Source organism: Argentina silus, assembly GCF_951799395.1.
Source record: "Argentina silus genome assembly, chromosome: 4".
Taxonomy (NCBI): Eukaryota; Metazoa; Chordata; class Actinopteri; order Argentiniformes; family Argentinidae; genus Argentina; species Argentina silus.
The window spans coordinates 26,084,136-26,106,324 of record NC_139658.1 but is presented as its reverse complement, the minus strand read 5'-3'; the positions used below and the strand labels follow the sequence as shown (position 1 = coordinate 26,106,324).

General features: G+C 47.3%; 1 protein-coding gene across 1 annotated transcript in view; it reads left to right on the top strand.

Annotated features, from left to right (window-relative positions):
- The window catches only part of grm4 (glutamate receptor, metabotropic 4), a 68,017-nt gene extending 56,279 nt beyond the window's left edge, over positions 1 to 11,738 (top strand). The window contains exons 8-10 of the mRNA XM_083668664.1: positions 993 to 1,928; positions 8,304 to 8,544; positions 11,626 to 11,738. Of these exons, the coding sequence (XP_083524790.1) occupies positions 993 to 1,928; positions 8,304 to 8,544; positions 11,626 to 11,675 (1,227 nt within the window). The 3' untranslated portion in view covers positions 11,676 to 11,738. The remainder of the gene's footprint in view (positions 1 to 992; positions 1,929 to 8,303; positions 8,545 to 11,625) is intronic.
- The last annotated feature ends 10,451 nt before the right edge of the window (positions 11,739 to 22,189 follow it).

Sequence of the window (22,189 nt, the reverse complement as noted above, 5' to 3'; positions counted from 1 at the left end):
TTGTGTTCCCCTCAACTGCAGCACACGGTTAGTGATTCCTCCTCAGCCATTAGAGCTCCCATCTTCAAAGGGAGCAAACATCCTGAGGGTGCGTTAATGATTAACAATGTGGATTGTGATGAAAGAGCGCAATAAGAGCTTAAGAACAGACACACAGACGCTATGATGCCTTCAGACAGCGTCACAGACCCAGAGAAACAATATTGTGGACACAGGGTGTTACAAAGCTATAAAAGTGAATTACAGAACGCTGTCCTGCAAATAATGTTGTAAGTGAATATGGAGAGAGAGAGAGAGAGCCTGGGGCGAGCCAAGATGGAGCGATAGGAAAACACGTTGCTATGGAGTGGACCTTGGTTGTCAGCTTCACCTCCTCTTCCAATGCCACACACACACAGCACTGTCGCTAATGCTAATATAGAGATGGGGCCACCGTGCTGTGTTGCTAATGCTAATAATACTAATGCTAATATAAAGATGTGGCCCACCGTGCTGTGTTGCTAATGCTAATAATGCTAATGCTAACATAGACCCTGGCCCTCACTGTGCTGTGTGTGCCAGTTCTCCTTCCAGAAGAAGCTTTAGTTCATTAGGATTCTTTGAGCTGTTAATTAAATGTACATTTGGGGATTTGCTGGCTATGAACTTAAAGCAACCACCATTCAAGGAAAGAAAGTTAATAACATTACACTAAATACACCCTTTTAAAATGCCAAAATACTCTTTATCTATAATAGCATTTTTAATGGAGAGGAAAATCGCTCACACTCGCAGTATGCCACAAAGCAAGAAGAAACAGTGTTTGGGGCGATAGCGATCGTTAATATAATAATAATATATGCCATTTCGCTGACGCTTTCTTCCAAAGTGACTTACATTGCAGTGAGTGCATACATTTTCAGTGTACATGGTTCCAGCGGGAATCGAACACACAACCTAAGCGTTGTTGGCGCCGTGCTCTACCAGCTGACACCATCTCTCCTCCCCCTCAGATTCGTGCCATGCAGTGGCCGGGCAGCGTGCGGCAGACGCCACGCTCCATCTGCAGCCAGCCCTGCCAGCCCGGCGAGCGCAAGAAGATTGTGAAGGGCATGCCCTGCTGCTGGCACTGCGAGCGCTGCGACGGGTACCAGTACCAGGCCGACACCTTCACCTGCAAGATGTGCCGCTTCGACCTGCGGCCCAATGAGAACCACACGTCCTGCCGGCCCATCCCCATCGTCAAGCTGGAGTGGAGCTCGCCATGGGCGGTGTTCCCCGTGCTGCTGGCCGTCCTGGGCATCATGGCCACTCTGCTGGTGGTGGTCACCTTCATCTGCTACAACGACACGCCCATCGTCAAGGCGTCCGGCCGCGAGCTGAGCTACGTGCTGCTGACGGGCATCTTCCTGTGCTACGCCACCACCTTCCTGATGATCTCGCCGCCCGGCGTGGGCGTCTGCTCCCTGCGCCGCATCTTCCTGGGCCTGGGCATGAGCCTCAGTTACGGGGCGCTGCTCACCAAGACCAACCGGATCTACAGGATCTTCGAGCAGGGCAGCATGTCGGTGAGCGCCCCCAGGTTCATCTCCCCGGCCTCCCAGCTGGTCATCACCTTCAGCCTGACCTCAGTGCAGCTGCTGGGCGTGTGTATCTGGTTCGGCGTGGACCCGTCCCAGGCCATCATCGACTACGAGGACCAGCGTGCGGTGAATCCAGCCCTAGCCCGCGGCGTGCTGAAGTGTGACATCTCAGACCTGTCTCTGATCTGCCTGCTGGGCTACAGCATGCTGCTCATGGTCACCTGCACCGTCTACGCCATCAAGACGCGCGGCGTGCCCGAGACCTTCAACGAGGCCAAGCCAATCGGCTTCACCATGTACACCACCTGCATCATCTGGCTGGCCTTCATCCCCATCTTCTTTGGGACGTCTCAGTCGACAGAAAAGGTAAAGGATTGCTGTACCTAAACAGTCACATGGTTCTGTTGGCTTTTCTTTTTTTTTTCTGTTTGTTTGTGTTGATCTCCAGAGGAATTGGCAGACATACTGTACAAAGAGGACTCTATACTGCGTCTCTCTCTCTCTCTCTCTCTGTCTCTCTGTCATAGTCTCGTTCCCAGAAACCTCTGCCCAAATGCATGAAAGGTCTGGTTGACCAATGCGTCAAACTTGGCCTTGGCTTTACCTCACATCAATCACCCCCCCCCCCCAAGTGCGTACACACCACACATTTCTACACCTCGCAGCCCTGTAATTTGCTGAAATCAAATAATAATAAATACTTTACTCATTAAATTCAGTCCCACTAAGGCCAGGTTTGAGTCGTTGATTCCAGGCTTATATGGGCTATGCGCAATAGCCTGGGAAGGAGGTTAATTCTTTCATGTTTTGGGTTAATGCATTGGCTTCTTTATAGAGGCTCCTTTGAACCTTTGTGTTATTATACAAGGCCTGTGCAGAGGCAGCGTAGGTGGATATGGTGGATTTAAATACAAATGCTGTTTCCTGCTGTTTGCACGAGACATTCCTGGCACGACTACACATGAAGAACACTCTAACTACTTATACTACAATATACCACGCAAGGGCACGCATTCTCATTTTGTAATCATTAAGTTTTAATCTCCCCTGCAGTCTTGGTTTTATGAAGACTGGAATTCCATATCGCGGTATTGTATAATTCCGCAGCTTACGTCTGAGAATGAGAAAAAATTCAAATGAGATGACGTGGAAACTTGAATCTGATTCAAAGACAGAAATTTAAAAAAAACAACTAAAAAAACCAGTAGACTGAACATGCAGAGCAGTTAAGAGGATTCCTTCACCTCCTCAGGCGCTTCGGAGCCCCGCGTACAGTAACGCTGTGAGTCATGTGTGCCACTGTGTGTTAGTGACCCATGACCTGTTCAGCCACCAACAGCTCACACGCCTGTCAGCGTGTCACATCAATGAGCCTGACCCGGCGGACCGCAGGCCCGGATCAGACCAGCTCCCGAAGGAACACTGGGACTAACGAGGGTCAGGAGGGCAGGACATGGAGTAAGGGCTTCCACCAAGGCGGGGGGGGGGGGGGGGGGGGGGTGGGGGGATCAGAGGACAGGATCATTGTAATGCATGTAGTGATGGGGGCTACAGTACCAGTGGTGGTGGTGGTGGTGGCGGGGGGGGACATGCCCAGTGTAGTTTGGGAGATTGAGAGATTGAGATTTAATTAACATCAGCTTTCTGTGGATGAGGTAATCCATTAGCTAGCATGGCTTTGAATAACAACACAGGGAGCCCAGCACAACTAATTCAATTAGAAACCCTGGAACAGGTTGTCTCTCAGAAGCTGAAGATAAGAGGGCCTTTCTGCTTGTATTCGTCATTCATTAACTCATACGTTTCTCAGGAAAACTGCGGCACAATGTGAGCCAGATACGGTAACTTTAAAAACTCCACCGCTGCCTCGAGCTTTGCCAGATGAAACAGTAAACACGCATTGAAATTCCCTCCAATTTCTGCAGCCTTGTGGCGTACTGCAGTGCCTAATCCTGTTAGACGACAGCCATCCTAAACCAACGTACAGGAACCTTCGGAGGTCCAGAAGTGGGAGGATAGCAGGATGTTAGAATGCCGTGTAGTTGCAGTGCTGCTGCCATCTGCCCTGGAGATTACACTGTGCCTTAACAAACGCTCTCTGGCACGCCGCAGCGCTGAGGCCACTCGCACTCCAAAACGCTTAATTTCCAAATCAATGAGAAGAAGAACGCCGTGACAGACTCCCAAGGCTCTTACGTAAAGTGTTCCTTTTTAAAGAAATTAACGCCAAAACAAAAGCGTCTCGTAATCATGCAAAGTGACAGGCACAACAAAGCCTGGCAGCTTGTGATGACACGTCTTTTAGAGCAATTAAATGCCTCACTTCCTCCTGGTCTTGATTTACCTTATCTGTCCGCCTATGTGCTCATCACCCGCCGCTCCCAGCCAGCCCCCGCCTCAGCGCTCTGAGCAGACTCATTTATTTGTCATCCCATGTCAGGGTAAGTGATGTGCCATCGGAGGCCGGCTCCGTTATTCAGACGGGGACATCTGGCCTATTATAGAGTGTGATCACCGAACCTGATGCTAGCTATGGGAGTGGATGCGGCTAACCCGCTAACCGGCTAACCTGCTAACCGGCTAACCTGCTAACCCGCTAACCTGCTAACCCGCTAACCTGCTAACCCGCTAACCTGCTAACCCACTAACCTGCTAACCCACTAACCTGCTAACCCACTAACCTGGGGAAGAAAGTCTAAATCAGTGTCTCTCCACAATGGACTCTGAGAGAGAGAGAGAGAGGTGTCTCTGCACAATGGACTCAATTCAAATGCAATCAGCCCACACAGAGAGGGCAGCCATTATGGTGCTGAATGGCTGATTGAGTGAGTGGGTTTTGTTTATGTCTTTATGGAGTTGCCATTGTGCTGTCGGCCATGTCAACAGCTTGTTGAGAACGGTGTCATTTTGCTGTGAATGAGAGCGAGCTCATGAACACCAGATCACATTGTATAGGGCAGGCTCTGGGCTTAGGGCAGGCTACATGCTAATGGGAGGCTGTGTGCTAACAGCAGGCTAGGGGTCCATGTCTTGGCATGTCGGAGCCGTCCTCATCCTTCTGGCTACCTGCACCAGGCCGAGGCTAATCTCTCAAACACAGTCTGAAAGATCCAATGCAAAGACTGTCTCTCTCTTAATGCCTGAAGCTGTTCTGTCAGAAATGAGATTAAAAAGACCAAGCTTAAATACAAAGACACTTGAACAGCACTTCAGCGACATGAACATTAAGCAGGCTTTCCAGAGGCTTAAAACTCTCACGGGCTACTCAAGGAGGAATAGACCAATAAGCCTGCCGCGCGGGGGGAGATGGACCAATGGGCTTGTCATCTATCTATCTATCTATCTATCTATCTATCTATCTATCTATCTATCTATCTATCTATCTATCTATCTATCTGAGGATCACTGCCACAGTGGACAGAGGGCTAAACAGTCCCTTATCCACTCCATGTATTACAATGAGCCCGTCCTCCGATTTCTACCTCCACCAGCCTCCCCTGGCTGAACACGATCTTGGGATCGTGGGTTTCACAGCGGTTACTCTGGTACCAGTCCGGAGCCCCTCTGGGTTTGAAGTGATTGACTGGTGCATTCTGGGGGCGCGGTGCTGATCAAGGGGCAGAACAACAATACTGTGTTAATCACATCCTCCTGCAGTGACACATCACCGCGTCCCCAGAGGCCTCTGTTGGTTTATTAGTTTAATTAGACCGTAATCGTACTCCGTCCTGATCCAATAGGCTGTGGTGCTGAGTGTCTGCATGCCGCGTTAAGTGACCATGCAAAGCAGCAAAGTGTGAAACGAAAAAGCGGAAATGATTCCCGGCCTGTCATTTCTGAGCACGTCGATTTAGCTAACGATAGTTAAAACGACAGCATCTCGGAGGGCCTCGACTTTTTGTCAACAACCGAAAAAGAGTTGGTGCTTTTTTAGTCCAGAGATAAAGGGAAGTGTTATCTAACGGGTTAAAAAATTCAGGGCCTTCTTCCTGTTCGCGTGCACCTAGACACTGAGGTTCATAAGCAAACCACGCAGGACTTCACATCCCCCCCCACCCCCATCCTCCTCCCCCCCCCCCCCCCGTCCTCCTCCTCCTCCCCATCCCTCCCCATCCCCCCTCCCCCCTATCCTCCCCACATCCCCCCCCCCCCCCCCCCCTATCCTCCCCACATCCCCCCCCCATCCTGCCTGTTCTCTTTCACTCATTAAGGCTGCAGTGAGGCGTATGAGCATGCCTAGCCTGGGGCCGGTGGACGCCATGGTGATGAGACGGGTGTGTAATACTGTACCCTCCATCCCGCCTCCGTCAGCGGTTCTGAGCTCAGGTCCATCAGGGAGGAGCACCGCCTAATGAGCTCTGCTACAGAGAGGGAAACGGGTTTCCTCCCAAGTACACAGCCCCTTGGTGGATCTACAAGCACAGAACCAGGCAGCAGAACTGGGTTATTGTGTTTTAAGCTATTCAGTTGTTCCGTTAAAATAAATGAGATAATATCCAGAGAGCGCTTGATTGATTGATTGATTGATTGATTGATTGATTGATTGATTGATTGATTGATTGATTGATTGGTTGATTGATTGATTGATTGTAAATATTGGTAATCACCAATAGGGTCTAGTTGTGTTTCTATTGCTTTATCACATAAACACACACACATTCTCCATGTCAGAGACTCTGTTCCGTTCTAAATGGAAGGGCCACAGGATATTTTTCTCATTTCTTTCAATGAATACATGATCTAAAGAACAGCTCGGTCTCTGTACTTCCCCCGAGACACCAGCCGAGCCCAGAGCAGCCGAGCCCAGAGCAGCCGAGCCCAGAGCAGCCGAGCCCAGAGCAGCCGAGGCCAGAGTCGTGCTCTAGTTAACAGTCTCCACAGCTGGAGGAAGACCACCACAGCTGCCCTTTTCTTCTCTTCTCTTCTCTTCTCTTCTCTTCTCTTCTCTTCTCTTCTCTTCTCTTCTCTCATCCAAGCCCCTCCCCCTCCATCTGTCCTGCCTGGATGTGGATGAGACACTGTAGGGAGAGAGGCAGCGCTGCACAGAGAACCCCACAGAGAACCGTAGAACTCCACAGAGAACCATAGAACACCATAGAAAACACCATAGAAAACACCATAGAGCACCATAGAAAACACCATAGAGAACACCATATGGAACACCATAGAACACCATAGAGAACACCATATAGAACACCATATAGAACACCATAGAACACTATAGGGAACACCATAGAACACCATAGAGAACACCATATAGAACACCATATAGAACACCATAGAACACTATAGGGAACACCATAGAACACCATAGAGAACACCATAGAAAACACCATAGAACACCAGAGAAAACACCATAGAACACCATAGAGAACACCATAGAAAACACCATAGAACACCAGAGAAAACACCATAGAACACCATAGAGAACACCAGAGAACACCATAGAGAACACCATAGAACACCATATAGAACACCATAGAGAACACCAGAGAACACCATAGAGAACACCATAGAACACCATAGGGAACACACAGCCGAGGAGACACTGGTCAAATGGAACTGATTAGAATTCACTGGTCAACACTGTATCAAAGATGGATGAATATTTAACCAGGGCACGCAGCGACCGAGATGAGTCAGGGTGGAGTGGGACTGTGTCGGGTAGAAGATCCTATCACGGTGTCTGGATTCAATTTGTTGTGGTAGGTTTAATGTTAGCCGGGCCTTAATCACTCTTTCTCAAACGGTCAGGAGGAGCCACACTCTCACAATGTAAACACTTCCACAGAGACCTTCCTCTTCTTTTATGCTCTCATTAAGCTTCTCATTAAAGCTGGGCTGAGAGAGGGAGGGAGAGAGAGAATGGAGAGAGGGAGGAAGATAGAAGGAGAGGGAGAGAGAGAGAGAGAACGGTGTGAGGGAGACCACAGAGAAGGAGAGAGGGAGACCAGAGAGAAGGAGAGAGGGAGACCAGAGAGAAGGAGAGAGGGAGAACAAAGAGAAGGAGAGAGGGAGACCAGAGAGAGGGAGAACGATACTCAGCAAGGTCCTCCCCCATGATTCTGAATGTTCAATCATGTATACAATTTTCATGAGGCTGTTTATTTTTTATGGGGCAGCTTGTAGCGAATCAGAATAGGAGGTGATCGGCACGGTGTTATGATGAAATTAGTTTTAAGGTTGTCGTGACCACCATTAAAACTAGCACGGCAGAAACTGAAGCAACCAGGTGGTCTGGAGCGTGCTCTGGGAAAACAAATATTAATGTTGAGTTGATTGAATTTAATAGGCAACATAATGGAATAACCTATTTCCTCAGACGTCTCTGCTCTCTAACCACGAGACACTCAGCACTGATGGACCAATACAGAGAAATCCTTTACAGCTCACAGTGAAACACCACAGACACATCCTGCTGCCCTGCCATCGTACAGACCACTGTCTTACACACTCTGTACACAACAACATTTCTCAATGCTCCTCGTCTCGTATCATATGATGATGGTTGTTCCACTTAAAGGACACACTGCTGGACGTGTCTGAGTCAGTAGTAAAGAGGACATGACATTGACATGCAATTTTCAATTGTTCAACTAAATGCATTGTTTGCAGATGCTAACTGTGATGCTAACTGTGATGCTAACTGCAATGCTAACTGTTGTGTTGTTCCAGATGTACATCCTAACTGTGATGCTAACTGTGATGCTAACTGTGATGCTAACTCTGGTGCTGTTCCAGATGTACATCCAGACGACCACGCTGACCGTCTCTGTAAGTCTGAGCGCCTCTGTGTCTCTGGGGATGCTCTACATGCCCAAGGTCTACGTGGTGCTCTTCCACCCAGAGCAGAACGTCCCCAAGCGCACGCGCAGCCTGAAGGCTGTGGTCACCGCCGCCACCATGTCCAACAAGTTCAACCCCAAGGCCAGCCTCAGACCCAACGGGGAGGCCAAGACCGAGCTGTGTGAGGAGACACAAGGTGAGGCCGTGGGGGAAACCAGGGGAGGCCGGCAGAGGACGGGGTTGTGGTTATTGCGTGGAACGGAGTAAGGAATGGTATCAAACACACGTGTGTTTAGTCTGAGAGTATTCCTGAATAAGGTTCCATGCAACAACAACGAGGCCGTCCTCTGATTGCTACCTCTGCCAGCCTCCCCTGAGCTGAGGGCGTGGTAGAAACACAGGGCTAGGAGCAGCCCTGTTTGTGTTCATGTTTCTCTCTGGAGTTTCCTTCTTCAGGCTGACAGAATCACAGAAACACACTGGCGTATAGCAGAGGTAGAAGACACAGTCAGGACTGACGCCAGCCAACGCTCACCATTGTTATTTTACACTTCAATGGATTTGGGGAACTAGCCGCCATCTTTCATGTTAGAAAAAAAAGAAACAGAAACAGAAATGTGTTAGTGATTCAGGAGAAGGTATGAAAACATCCGCTGGTTTCGAAGTCTCCACTGCTGTGCTGTGCTGTGTGTGTGTGTGTGTGTGTGCGTGGGGGGGTGGGGGGGGGGGGTCATGGCAGGAATAACAGAGGCACTAATGACAAGTGTTGACGTCTGTGGCAAGGTTCCTCATCAAGCCTGGCTCTGCCTTCCAGACCACCTCCATTAGACAGAGAGAAGTCCAACTGTTTACATTTTACAAGTTTGACATTCAGCAGACACTTGTATCCAAAGCAACAAGTACATTTGTCTAGCGTAAGTGAATCATCATCAGTCATCATAAGCAAAAATCTATGCTAGGACCAGGGGCCGTTGGCAGTCACAATGCTAGAAGAAGGAAGGATTCTTTTTTTTTTTTTATTATTATTATTATTATTAGTTATTATTAACAGTAGAGGAACTGTACAGAGGGGTAGTGGGGGTGAAGAGGTCTTTACAGAGGGACAGTCAAGATGCAGCCTGAAGAGATGTGTCTTCAGTCTACGACACAACTTCAACACAGAGGAGCTGTTCTTATGGAGGGGTCAAGCAGTCTGAGATCCATTTCAATTTCAGTTACTTCTAGAAACACGTCTCCTTCTTTCATTTAAATGCATATTGCAGAATCTCAGAGATAAACACTCTGCTTATGCTCAGCATGCTGAACAGGAATCTTGCTAAATTCTCCTTTTTGCTATTTAACGCCCAATATGTGCCACTCGTGAAAAGTCTGCTGTAAATAATTGAGAGGCAAATTAGTTTCCTTTCTGAACCGGCTGGACCTCTAATCCCGCCCTCTCATTTCAATACCAATAAACCTGCCTGGTATCAGCAGCAGGTCTGCTGCTACACAACCCAGCTGAATAATGACTTCAACAATCGACTCAGCAGAAATTACTCAGGTGATGGCTAAACCCCCCCCCAACACCCCCCCCCCCAACACATCCCCTCCCCCCAACACACCCCCTCCCTCCTTCCCCCCTCCTCCCCCCAACACACCCCCTCCCCCCTTTCCCCCCTCCTCCCCTCAATTTTAATCAGTCAGGTCTGTTAACGGAGATATCCTCCCTCTTGGTGAACATGTTAATGATGCGTGCAGCCCTGCGACCGTCTGCTACGGGAGCTGTCTGATTATTCACAACCTGCAACTTTTTTGCGTCGATAGCAAAAGTTACAAATACACAAATACACCACACACACAAATACACAAATACACCACACACACAAATACACAAATACACCACACACACAAATACACAAATACACCACACACACAAATACACAAATACACCACACACACAAATACACCACACACACAAATACACAAATACACCACACACACAAATACACCACACACACAAATACACAAATACACCACACACACAAATACACAAATACACCGCACACACAAATACACCACACACACAAATACACAAATACATAAATACACAAATACACCACACACACAAATGTTTGATTGTGACGGTTTTGCTAAGAAGGGTGATGATCATTGTGCTGCGTTACACAACGTCTACATTTACACACACGCTACATTTACACACACACACACACACACACACACACACACACACACACATACATCTACATTTACACACATGCTACGTTTACACACACACACACACACACACACAAAACGTCAACGTTTACACACACTGAACACATATGCTATGAGAGTGGTTTGTTAAACAAGGGCTTTTGCTTCTACAACAACAGCAGCAGCCACCACCAGTGTGAGCTGTGTACACTATAGACATGGTAGGTGTGACAGCAGCGTTCCTCCTGATGGCCTGTGGTGTGCAGGGGGCTGCAGGCCAAAGGCTTTCAATAAGCACCATTTGTCATTGTCACTGCCATGGGGACACATACAGTACACAGCAACCAGCAGGAGGAAAACAACAGTGGAAGATGTCTGGATTTATCTGGTCCACCTCAGCCAATCAGATAACACAGTGCAGGGTGCTGACCGGAGAGCTGAGGTCCGGGGAGACAAGAGGATGGGGGGGGGGGACGGGGGGGAGACGGGGGGGGTGGGGAGACAGGGGGGAGACGGGGGGGAGGAGGGTGGGGAGACGGGGGGGAGACAGGTGGGGAGACAGGGGGGGAGGGTGGGGAGACGGGGAGGGTGGAGGTCTGGGGAGACAAGAGGAGGGGGGAGGAGGGTGGGGAGACAGGGGGGGAAGAGGTCTGGGGAGACAGGGGGGGTGGAGGAGGGTGGAGGAGGATGGAGGTCTGGGGAGCTGACTGACCTCTCATCTTCCACAGAGCAAATACAACAGCCAAGCCTATGCCTGAGGTTAAATATGGCCAGACGTGCTTTACACTTGAATGTGGAGGAGTATTGTATGCTTGTTTACTTCTGAAAACACCATCATAGAATAACACAACTCATTTATTCAGGGGTGAAGCACAAGCTAGTAATAAAACTTGTGAAAACAAAGTCTGTCTAATAACCCAATCCTTCCACAGCAAAGGCTCTACTGTCTCTCTGTGCTGTTTATGTGAGGGTGTTAACCTTGACTCTCTCTCTCTCTCTCTCTCTCTCTCTCTCTCTCTCTCTCTCTCTCTCTCTCTCTCTCTCTCTCTCTCTCTCTCTTGTTTTTCTCTCTCCTCTCTTTTAGCTTTTGCCACAAAGCAAACATACATCAGCTACAGCAACCATGCAATCTAGGGGAGGAAGGCCATGCAATCTAGGGGAGGAAGGCCATGGTCGTTGTTCAGGGCTGTCACCTCCTGGTGAAAATGTTGTCATGCAGTGGAAACAGGAGAAGAGGAGCATGGTGGGATCTGGGAATCATACAAGCAGATTTCACTGGTAACAGACAGACAGACACACAGACAAACAGACAGACAGACAGACATACAGACAGACAGACGGGCGTGGAGAGGAGGACAGACACACAGAGATGCAGGGAGAGAAGCGACCCTCAGGAGATCACAATTACAGATCAGAATTGTGACACTCCATCTTGTCTGTGGAAGACGCCAAGCAGAGGTCTTTACGGACGATGCTACCTCTCCTTGTAGTATTTCCATCCCAGCTGCAGTACGCCCTCTCCTCTCTTCTCCAAAGGACTCCTCTTCTAAAGCCCGTAGACTCATATGCTAACGGATGTGTGACTTCATGTGTGATGTTATCGTCTGTCAGTTGAGTGATCAGTGATGAACAAGACTCTCAAAGCTTTCAGAAGGTTCAGAAACACCAGACGGGGAGGCTAACAGTCCTTCATTACAAGGAGGGGTTTCTGTTTATTTATTTACACTTGTTTAGGTTTTACCAGTTACATTGAGAACATGACTGGACATGAAAAATCATTCCAACGATGCAGGATAATTGTACAACACCATATTTTGTGGTTTATTTCTCTCCCTGTCTTCACTGAGTTGACAGAGAATAATTACCATGGTTTCAACAAACAAAGAAAAATGGTCATTACTGATTTTGAGCATGCTGGTTTGAACATCCTGTGTTGTGTTGTTAAAAAAAAAAAAAAAAAAAAATCTTTGGAATGCGTTCAAACTCCGTTGCGGTGTTGTTGCCATTGTTTGGGCCTGAGCCTGTTGTTCGTACCTGGTCTCACACTGGTGTGGAGTGATCTTTGTTTATTTGTGCTAAAATGAGGCCATTCTCTGTATGACCCAACCCTGCCACTGCCCTCCATGTCTGTGCTTCAACGCAGCGGCTCCTGTCTGTCATGAGGAGCTCCTCCGCCGTCCTGAGCTGTCATGGCCAACCCCGTCACCACCCCCAGCTACGCCCCTTCCACCCCCCCGCACCGCCAGACAGGCCAGAACCATTAGAACGGCATTAAGGGAAAGTACGCCCTTCAGAGCTGTCTGTCATCTCAGACACTCTCACACACACCACAAACACACACACACACACACACACACACACACACACACACACACACACACACACACACACATAAAGAAACAAAATAAAAAATATATCATAGGGCTGCATTGTGTTATGCAAAACGCTTCAGGAAGGTGTAGATTCTGAGCGATGATCCAGACGAGGGAACACTAAGAGGGAGGGGACTCTGTGTTCCTTTCATCACCGTCGTCCCGTAGAGATGATTCAGGTGTTGCTGCTGGGGGGGCCGTCTCATGACGGGGGGGGCGTTGTGAGGTCATTTGTGTTGTGAATTCAAGGCTGCTTTCATCCTCTCCTCTGTATTACTTTCAACACGGAGGTGTTGCAGCATAGCTAATGTGAGTGGTCCAGGTTAACAGGCAGGTTGATGTGTGTTATTAAATAGATTGATGATGTCTGCTTTTATGTCCTGACATATTTAAAAAAAAAAACAAAAAAAAAACAAGGGAACAGCGTGAGAAAAAAGAAGCAGCCGGCCATCTGACCGTCTGACCGTCTGACCGTCTGGCCGTCTGACCGTCTGGCCGTCTGACCATCTGAAAACCTCACAACTAACAATGTGTTTGGAGCATGTCCAGTTTTTTTTACAAAATCTTATTTCTAATAAAAATGTTTAAAAAAATTCTAAAATGTCTCTTCTTTGTCTAAACGGTTGTTTGAATACTGAAGGTATAATGACATCATGACAATAGTTTGACACGGTTGAAAAACGATGTTGAATTTCTGAATTGGTTACAATTTGGTAAGGGTTATGGTCAGGGTTAGGGCCAGGGTCAGGGTTAGGGCCAGGGTCAGGGTCAGGGTTAGGATCAAGGTCAGTTTTAGGTTTTTACCTAGTCAGGCTGTCAATGGGATGCTAGTCATGCTAGTCCCTGTCGTCTCTCCGGAATGAGAACTAGCCGTACCATGGTTGGTAGCGAAGACGGCCGACCAGCAGAGGGCAGCAGCGAGGTCATGGTCGACCAGCAGAGGGCAGCAGAGAGGTCATTGGGTTAGATGTCAGGAACAGCTGCAGGTTATGGTCCAAACAAGGAATCAGAATCAGAATTCTTTTATTTGGCCAAATATATTTGCACATACAGGAAATTGACTTGGTGAGGTTGGTGCATAGGACATAAAACAACAATATATATGCAAAATATTAACAAAAAAAATACAAAATAGCAAAATATTAACAAAATACCAAAACATTTTTTTTTTATATGGTTTCAATGTCAGTCAGCGGCTGATAGCATACAAAGGTTTGCTTTGGCGACGGTGTTTATTGTGTGTATTTCTTTGAGCATTTCATTTTGTGTGCATTTTGTCCTGTGGCTTAAAAGAAACATGTTGAACACTTGAAGAAAAACACTTGAAGAACAATTCACTGTTGACTCCATTATGGTTCACATTAACGTGTTAGTCCAGAGGAGCACCAATTCCTCAGAGTTCCTGTAGATGAAATTAGCCTCATTACTTGCAGGGGAAGCTGCATAAATCTGAGGAAATAATATCTCCCTATTTCCCTCCCACAAGCTGATCTTAATAATTACCACTGACACCACCTCCTCACCCTGGCTCTTCCTTCCCCTGTAATGAGTGTGTGTGTGTGCGCGTGCATGTGTGTGTGTGTATGTATGAAAAAGGGAAAGCAAATGAAAGAAAGACAACCCAGAATTAATAACATATTGTAGAAATAAGAAAGACAAAAAAGAAACACAAGTTCATCACCCTGACAGAGAACCAGGGCTGTGCTTGGCTCCTCCTGCTCGCCTGTGTTGTTGATAAGAGCATCACGCACCAGGAGGATTGTTGTTGGGAACATGGAATTATATCAGATCAATGTTCCGCCATCGCTTGTACTTCAGTCCACCACTCTAGCAGCAGCGAAGCCCCAACAGACCCCCAACAGACCCCTAAAAGACCCCTAAAAGACCCCTAAAAGACCCCCAAAAGACCCCTAAAAGACCCCAACAGACCCCTAAAAGACCCCAACAGACCCCTAAAAGACTCTCTCATCTCAAGCCTACAGGATGATGAGCAGCCTCCAGATCAGACCCCTAAAAGACTCTCTCATCTCAAGCCTACAGGATGATGAGCAGCCTCCAGATCAGACCCCTAAAAGACTCTCTCATCTCAAGCCTACAGGATGATGAGCAGCCTCCAGATCAGACCACTCTTTTCGTCCGGACGCAGGTCCAAACGCAGATGTATTGGCTATTTGTGTCGGTGGTAACAGGTGTCTCTCCTGCGCTCAGGTGGTGGAGGAGCGGTTATAGAGGCGCGTTCATGACAGTCAGCAGGTCTGGTGCCATCAGGTGCCATCAGGTGCCATCAGGTGCACTGAAAGGTTTCTGGCTTGAAAATATTAATAATATTTCAGACACGCCCCCTCCAGCGCCCCCTCCAGCGCCTGTGATTGCACTAAGACTGCACTAAGTAACACAGCCCTGAATGTTGCTGAGTACATGTTCATGAATACTGGACTTCATTTAAATCTTTGTGCAAAACCATGAGGTGCAATTAACTAAAATGCCTGAAACGCTGCCTACACTTACACACAGAGCAGGCCAGACTCTGCACTGTGAACAGACAATCGTTATGAAATCTGCATCATTTTGCTCACAAATAAATCTGAAATCGTGCTTAATTTACATTGAAATTCTGCATGTATGAGTCAATTTATTTAATTATTATATAATATATTTGTATTCAGAGAAAATAGTACGAGTCAAAACTTGATGGTATTGTTCAGTTGTCTCTCCCCCCCCAACCCAACACATTCCCAGTTTATTCCAACAACAAAATGCCTTCAACAAATGCCACATTCATAAAAAAATGTGACACATTGTTATTTCAGTACAAAGCAAACACACAATAGCCTGACATGCTCTAGTGAGCAGCTTTCGACTGCAGCAATGTCAGGTTAAACCGCCACATAGCAGGAAACTGATCATCTCAAGCATCAGTGGTTAGAGGAGCACAGGGGAGGCAGGAGACACTCCAGACCACTATACCACAGTAAGGCCTCTCCACAGAGGCTGCACACCGCAGGAGCAGCAGATGAGTCTGTGATATTACTTGAACAGCTGGACCGTTTTAGCTTTAATCAGTCTCAATCTGAAAGCCAGCAATTTTCCAATAAACTTGAGCGTATTTCTGACAAGTTAAGCTGTTGTTATGCAGAGTAGCAGAACATATACAACAGAGAGAGACATTTCTGAGCCTTCCAAAATGACAGTGTGCCTGTTCTACTGTGAAAACTATTGAGAGGTTCGATACAATCTGCTGAACTGTGTAATTGCAGATAAAGTGATACACTTGCTTAGATTGGGGTTGGTTTATCTGCGCAGGCCAGAGGCCGGGCAAGGAGCTGATGGCTCTGTAATGGACTGCCTCAGAGCTGATGACGAAGCTGACCTGTGAATGAAGGCTTCAATGGACACATGACACTGACTTGCTGACGGACTGACAATCTCTCTGATCCGGATGAGAACGTCCGGCGGCGTGGGAGACAGCCCTGCCAGCGCCCACAGCAGGGGAGATATACAGCAATGAACCGTCACTGAAGATGCTGTACTCTATGTGATCCGAATCAATGAAATAACTCCATTAGAAACGGCGGTTCCTAATATGACCATGTACTGTGTTTACACACCCAAACATGACTACTGTGGAGTGTGCACACATCACATCCCACATGATCAAACAAATGTAGAGCTACACCAATCAGAGGACCGAGTGAGTCTGAGTCAGTCGTGTGTCTGGCCAATGGGGTTCACATGTTGTGAAATACTGAATAAGTTGTTACTTTCTCACGGCTTTGCGGCTGGGTTGTCAGGGGATTGGGAGTACCACAGCTCCAAGGCTTTCATGGAACTGACCCCTGATCCATCTGGGCTGTAAAACCGTGTTTACTCACAGCTCTCACCGTCCTGCTCTGCTGAGCAAAACAAGTCCTTAGGAGAGACGTAGCCTCTACAGAGAACAACACAGAGGGCAAACCTCCTGAAGATGAATCACCCATGGCCTCAGTTTTCTTCTCAAAAGGTCTTTCGCAAAGTTAAAATGAAAGTACTGTATTCAGTGATTACGTCCATTCAGTGACTCACTCCATCAAGACTACCATGTAATTCAGTGGTTCTCCACCGCTGTGCTCACTGGAGCCTGCCAGGGTTCATACAGCACACAGTCTCACACCGTACAGTATGTTGCTAGGTAACACTGTGCTTCATGAACACAAAGGGGAACAAATCAAAGCTTTAATGCCCTGACAGCTGTGTGCCTGGTTAAGAACACTATGTTTAGTTAATATCTCCCTGATACAGCTTCCACTTTAACTACGCTGAATGCATAATAATTACTCAACATACGTCTGAATGTCATTTCATGTTAAAAGAGAGCATCCCACTCAATATGCCAAATGGAGGAACCATCACAGGTCAGGGAATGTAGTAGTATAGGTTCTCGTTTGAATCTATTCAAATGTATATATGTAGTTTATTCTGCACTGTTCTACTATGTCACGTCCAGCGTAGGCAGAATGAACGGTGGTTGTACTCATTATTGACTCCAGAAGCCACCAGAGATGACATTGGTGTATTTATCTACAAGGTTGTGGTATTACAGAGACTGCGTTCAAGTGTCTGAAATATACAGAGTCAGAGACGTTTCCTGCTGGAGTCTGAAAGCTGTCTCTAATTGAGCCCAGGGGAGAAGGAGGACCAGAAGTGTGCTTAGAGGAGTGTGCTTAGAGGAGTGTGCTTAGAGAAGTATGCTTAGAGGAGTGTGCTTAGAGGAGTGTGCTTAGAGGAGTGTGCTTAGAGAAGTGCAGGTGAAGGACAGATGCTGGTAGCAGGTTTCCCCAGAGGGAGGCAGCCAGGGTGAGATGGTGAGTTGGACATTTGATTATGACTTTCCTCAGTAAGTCACACCAACCAAACTTTTCTTTTTTTGAGACATGGAGACATGGACACAACAGTATCCACAGTCCTTCACCCCCCCCCCCCCCCCCCCCCCCCAACCCACCCGCCTACAACCAACCTTTTAAACTCCTGCAACGAAACAAGATCCTGGAGTTTCAAACTAGTCTGGAACAAATTCCAAGACCACAGAGCTGAGTAATTAAAAGACGTTCTGATCCGCTGTTCAGAGAGGAAGTGAGAGTGAGAAACAGCGAAGCCGCCATTTATCTTCTGATTTCAACAAAGAAGGACAGAGAGAAAGAGCAATGTTCCCAGAATGGGTTAGGGTTAGGGTTACAAAGAGCAATGTTCCCAGAATGGCCTTGTACTGTACAACAGTGTAATGTGAAGCCAATGAAGGCCAGTCTGTATCTCTGCCACGGCTTCAGCAAGGACCTACCAGACCCTTCTGTTTCTCTGTCATGCTTTATTTCGGTGCACACAGATCCTCCAATCAGCAGTAACAGTCCAGTCCAACCCATCCTGGCATTAACAAGGAATTCCCGAGCATAGCCGTATGTTGTTTGCCAAGCACACGTTTGCCAACCACCACATGTTTGAACAACTAGCTTTCTGGTCTCCTGGTGTCTCCCTGGTTATTTACAGTATTAAACCGCAATATAATCTCCCTGCTACAGCCAAGTCTCAGATGAGAAGAGTTCCTGAACATCAAAGTTTGATATCACCGTGGGTCATCAAAATCACCATCATCATCTATATCATCATCATCATCATCTTCATCATCTATATCACCACCATCATCATCATCACCATCATCATCTATATCACCATCATCATCAATATCATCACCATCATCTATATCACCACCATCTATATCACTACCATGACAGCCCCCCCTCTCTAAATTTATCATCACTGTCTAATTAAGAGGGGATAGATTACAAATGACTGCACCTTGTGCCAACCATGTGCATAGCAGCTTTGTAGCTTTAAATAGACAGATGACTGATTGGTCTTGTGTTGGTACTCTTCAAATCATGTCATCCTAAAGTGTAAATAAACTGAAATGTCATCAGCATTTCTATGGCTGCAACATATGGGGATACACATATCAGAGTAGAGGGAGGAACTCTGCAACTCTGTTGACAAAGCCCAGGTTCTCTGGATTATGTTTATTAGAACATGCATGTACACAACAGTACACAAGCACTACTAGAAATGCTTACTAGCAACTACTACAGTGTGTAGGATCGGCCAATGGGCTGGTCCAGTGTTTCTGATCCTCCAATGGGCTGGTCCAGTGTTTCTGATCCTCCAATGGGCTGGTCCAGTGTTTCTGATCCTCCAATGGGCTGGTCCAGTGTTTCTGATCCTCCAATGGGCTCGTCAAACTACTGAACACTGAGCAGGAGGGAGTTAGGACTCCAGTAGTGTGTTCTTCTTCTTCTCTCCTGCAGCTCCCATCAAGGGACACCTGTGTTCACACACAGGACAGGAAGTGGAAGGAACGTCATGCTACCCAGAATCAGATCAGATCTTTGTGGAACAGCCAGTCTTCCAGAACAGCTCTGCAGCAGACTTCAACCTCCTCTCTTAATACCCAGCAGGGGGCATGGCTAATTTGATACCTGCCAGCTCTGTGGAGCGCTACCCTGCTGATTTTGTTTTTAAAACAATTAAGATCCCTTACTGCTCACAAACCAATTAGCTTCTACTGACGTACCTATACACCAAGGTCTGCCAGGGTCAAATGAATAAAACAAAGGAAGATGATTTGTTAACACTTTACATTACATTGCCCTGACTGTATACCTGTGTAACAACATTGTTATAACATGTTGTTACATGCATAGTCATTAGGTAATTACATAACACAAACTGACACCATATGCTATTACACAAGTGTTTTTTTTTGGTGTGCAAATAAACACAAAATAACAATAACCGACTGAGGAACATGTGTGGGGCAACAGGAACATGTGTGGGGCAACAGGAACATGTGTGGGGCAACAGGAACATGTGTGGGGCAACAGGAACATGTGTGGGGCAACAGGAACATGTATGGGGCAACAGGAACATGTGTGGGGCAACAGGAACATGTGTGGGGCAACAGGAACATGTGTGGGGCAACTGGGGCAACTTGGGAACGGTCCCTCCACTTTTATGATATAGAGCCATTGATTCTTGAAGAACAACATAAATGCCTCATGATCTCAGTTAACTGTCTTACCTCATCAGAACCCCACATAACCCCTCATCAAAACCCCACATAACCCCTCATCAGAACCCCACATAACCCCTCATCAGAACCCCACATAAACCCTCATCAGAACCCCACATAACCCCTCATCAGAACCCCACATAACCCCTCATCAAAACCCCACATAACCCCTCATCAGAACCCCACATAACCCCTCATCAGAACCCCACATAACCCTTCATCAGAACCCCACATAACCCCTCATCAGAACCCCACATAACCCTTCATCAGAACCCCACATAAGCTTGTTTTGCTCCATTGTTTGTAAACAATGTCATTGTAAATCATTTAGATCTCATGGATGGGTTACAGTCCTGGCATCCATAGCTCCGTCTATGAATTTGAGCGTGGTTACATTTCTCCAGCCCCATCAGCCCTCAGCTGTTTACCAAACAAAGTGGTGGGGAGATCGCTTTTTTTTTTTTTTGAATCCCAAATAGCCACTTTAATGTAAAGTGTGTTACTATGTACTGTACAGTAGTACATGACAATGCTGTGTGACTGACTGCTTACACAGACAACACACTCTCCTACACACTCTCCTACACACTCTCCTACACACTCTCCTAGGACCCAGCCATTCATATCTGTCCACAGAAGCGGGCGTCTGTGTAGAGCCATGTCTGAAGACCGTCCAGGTTCCTCAGTAATCATCTTCTCTCAGAGCACATCTGAGGTTATCCAGCGGCCAGGTGTGTACAGGGCCAGGTGTGTACAGGGCCAGGTGTGTACAGGGCCAGGTGTGTACAGGGCCAGATGTGTACAGGGCCAGGTGTGTACAGGGCCAGGTGTGTACAGGGCCAGGTGTGTACAGGGAATGGTCCTGACAACCCAGTACTACCCCTGTTACATAAACCTCTGTATCTCCATCAGAGGAACAGAAGGTTCTCTGGATTAATGTGCTGAAATTGTCTCGGTCCGACCGATCTTCTCTTGACACCATAGTGCGTAAGCCAGCCTCTCGCATAAATCATGTATTCATGTCAGTGGGGGATTTGTGTGCCAATTCTTAACATGTACAAAGGAGACGGTGGTCACGGTGCAACAGCCTCATTTTACAGGCACACTGTCTACAGTCCCTTTCAATAAGCCTCCACCTTCTACAGGACGTCTCGAACCAAATGTACTAAGTCAGAGACAGAAGTACACGCTGTACCATCCATAATATAGGACAAGGGATTTTGACATATTAAAATAGCTTGCTATGTTCTGTCAGAGCCGATGCCTGGGCTGATGATCCCCTCGGTAGAGACGATGCATGTTTCTCACTGCAGCGTCATCCCCTCCAATAGAGAGGCACGGAGGCTCCTCTCACGGGTAACACAACCAAAAAAACATGACAGTTAAAGCAGCATGGAGATTCCATCTCAAATAGTTATTAGAGAGGAGAATAGATGGCTTCTCGTTTCATGATAAGCTTGAATTTCACTTTAGAGTAAGTGGTAAGTGCATTTAGACTGAGTGCCTTTAGCCTTGGCTATGCTGCTCACGTACCCTGAGAAACAGAGTCTCTGCATTACCGCCAATTGCATAGCCATTCGTCAGGAAAACACAGTCAATTTCCTTAGGAAAAAGCTGTCGTTGGATGTCTAATGTGTAAAATCATCTATTGAAAGCTGGGATTGAGGAGCCTTTTCTTTATAGAAGTTACACTCTGGAGGTGATCAGGTTTCATTTAGCTGGAGGGGCTCAAAATGAGTGCAGTGCCACTGCTCACTTGGCGTGACTGGCAGTAGGAGCCTGAAGAGATTACTTCTTTCACTGGTATCTAAAATAACCTAATAACATCACTCCATACTCCCCAACCACAGGACGGCTCAGACCAGTCCTCCCTCTTCACCTGCTCAGACCAGTCCTCCCTCTTCACCTGCTCAGACCAGTCCTCCCTCTTCACCTGCTCAGACCAGTCCTCCCTCTTCACCTGCTCAGACCAGTCCTCCCTCTTCACCTGCTCAGACCAGTCCTCCCTCTTCACCTGCTCAGACCAGTCCTCCCTCTTCACCTGCGACAGACACTTGGCTGAGCTGAATATCTGAGGTTTCCAAAGTGAGAATATGGATGAATCCTGAAACAGCATATTATTGATCGCATCATTCTAACATGTATCAATTCTGATTTTCTGTTTCGGTTTATTGCCTTGT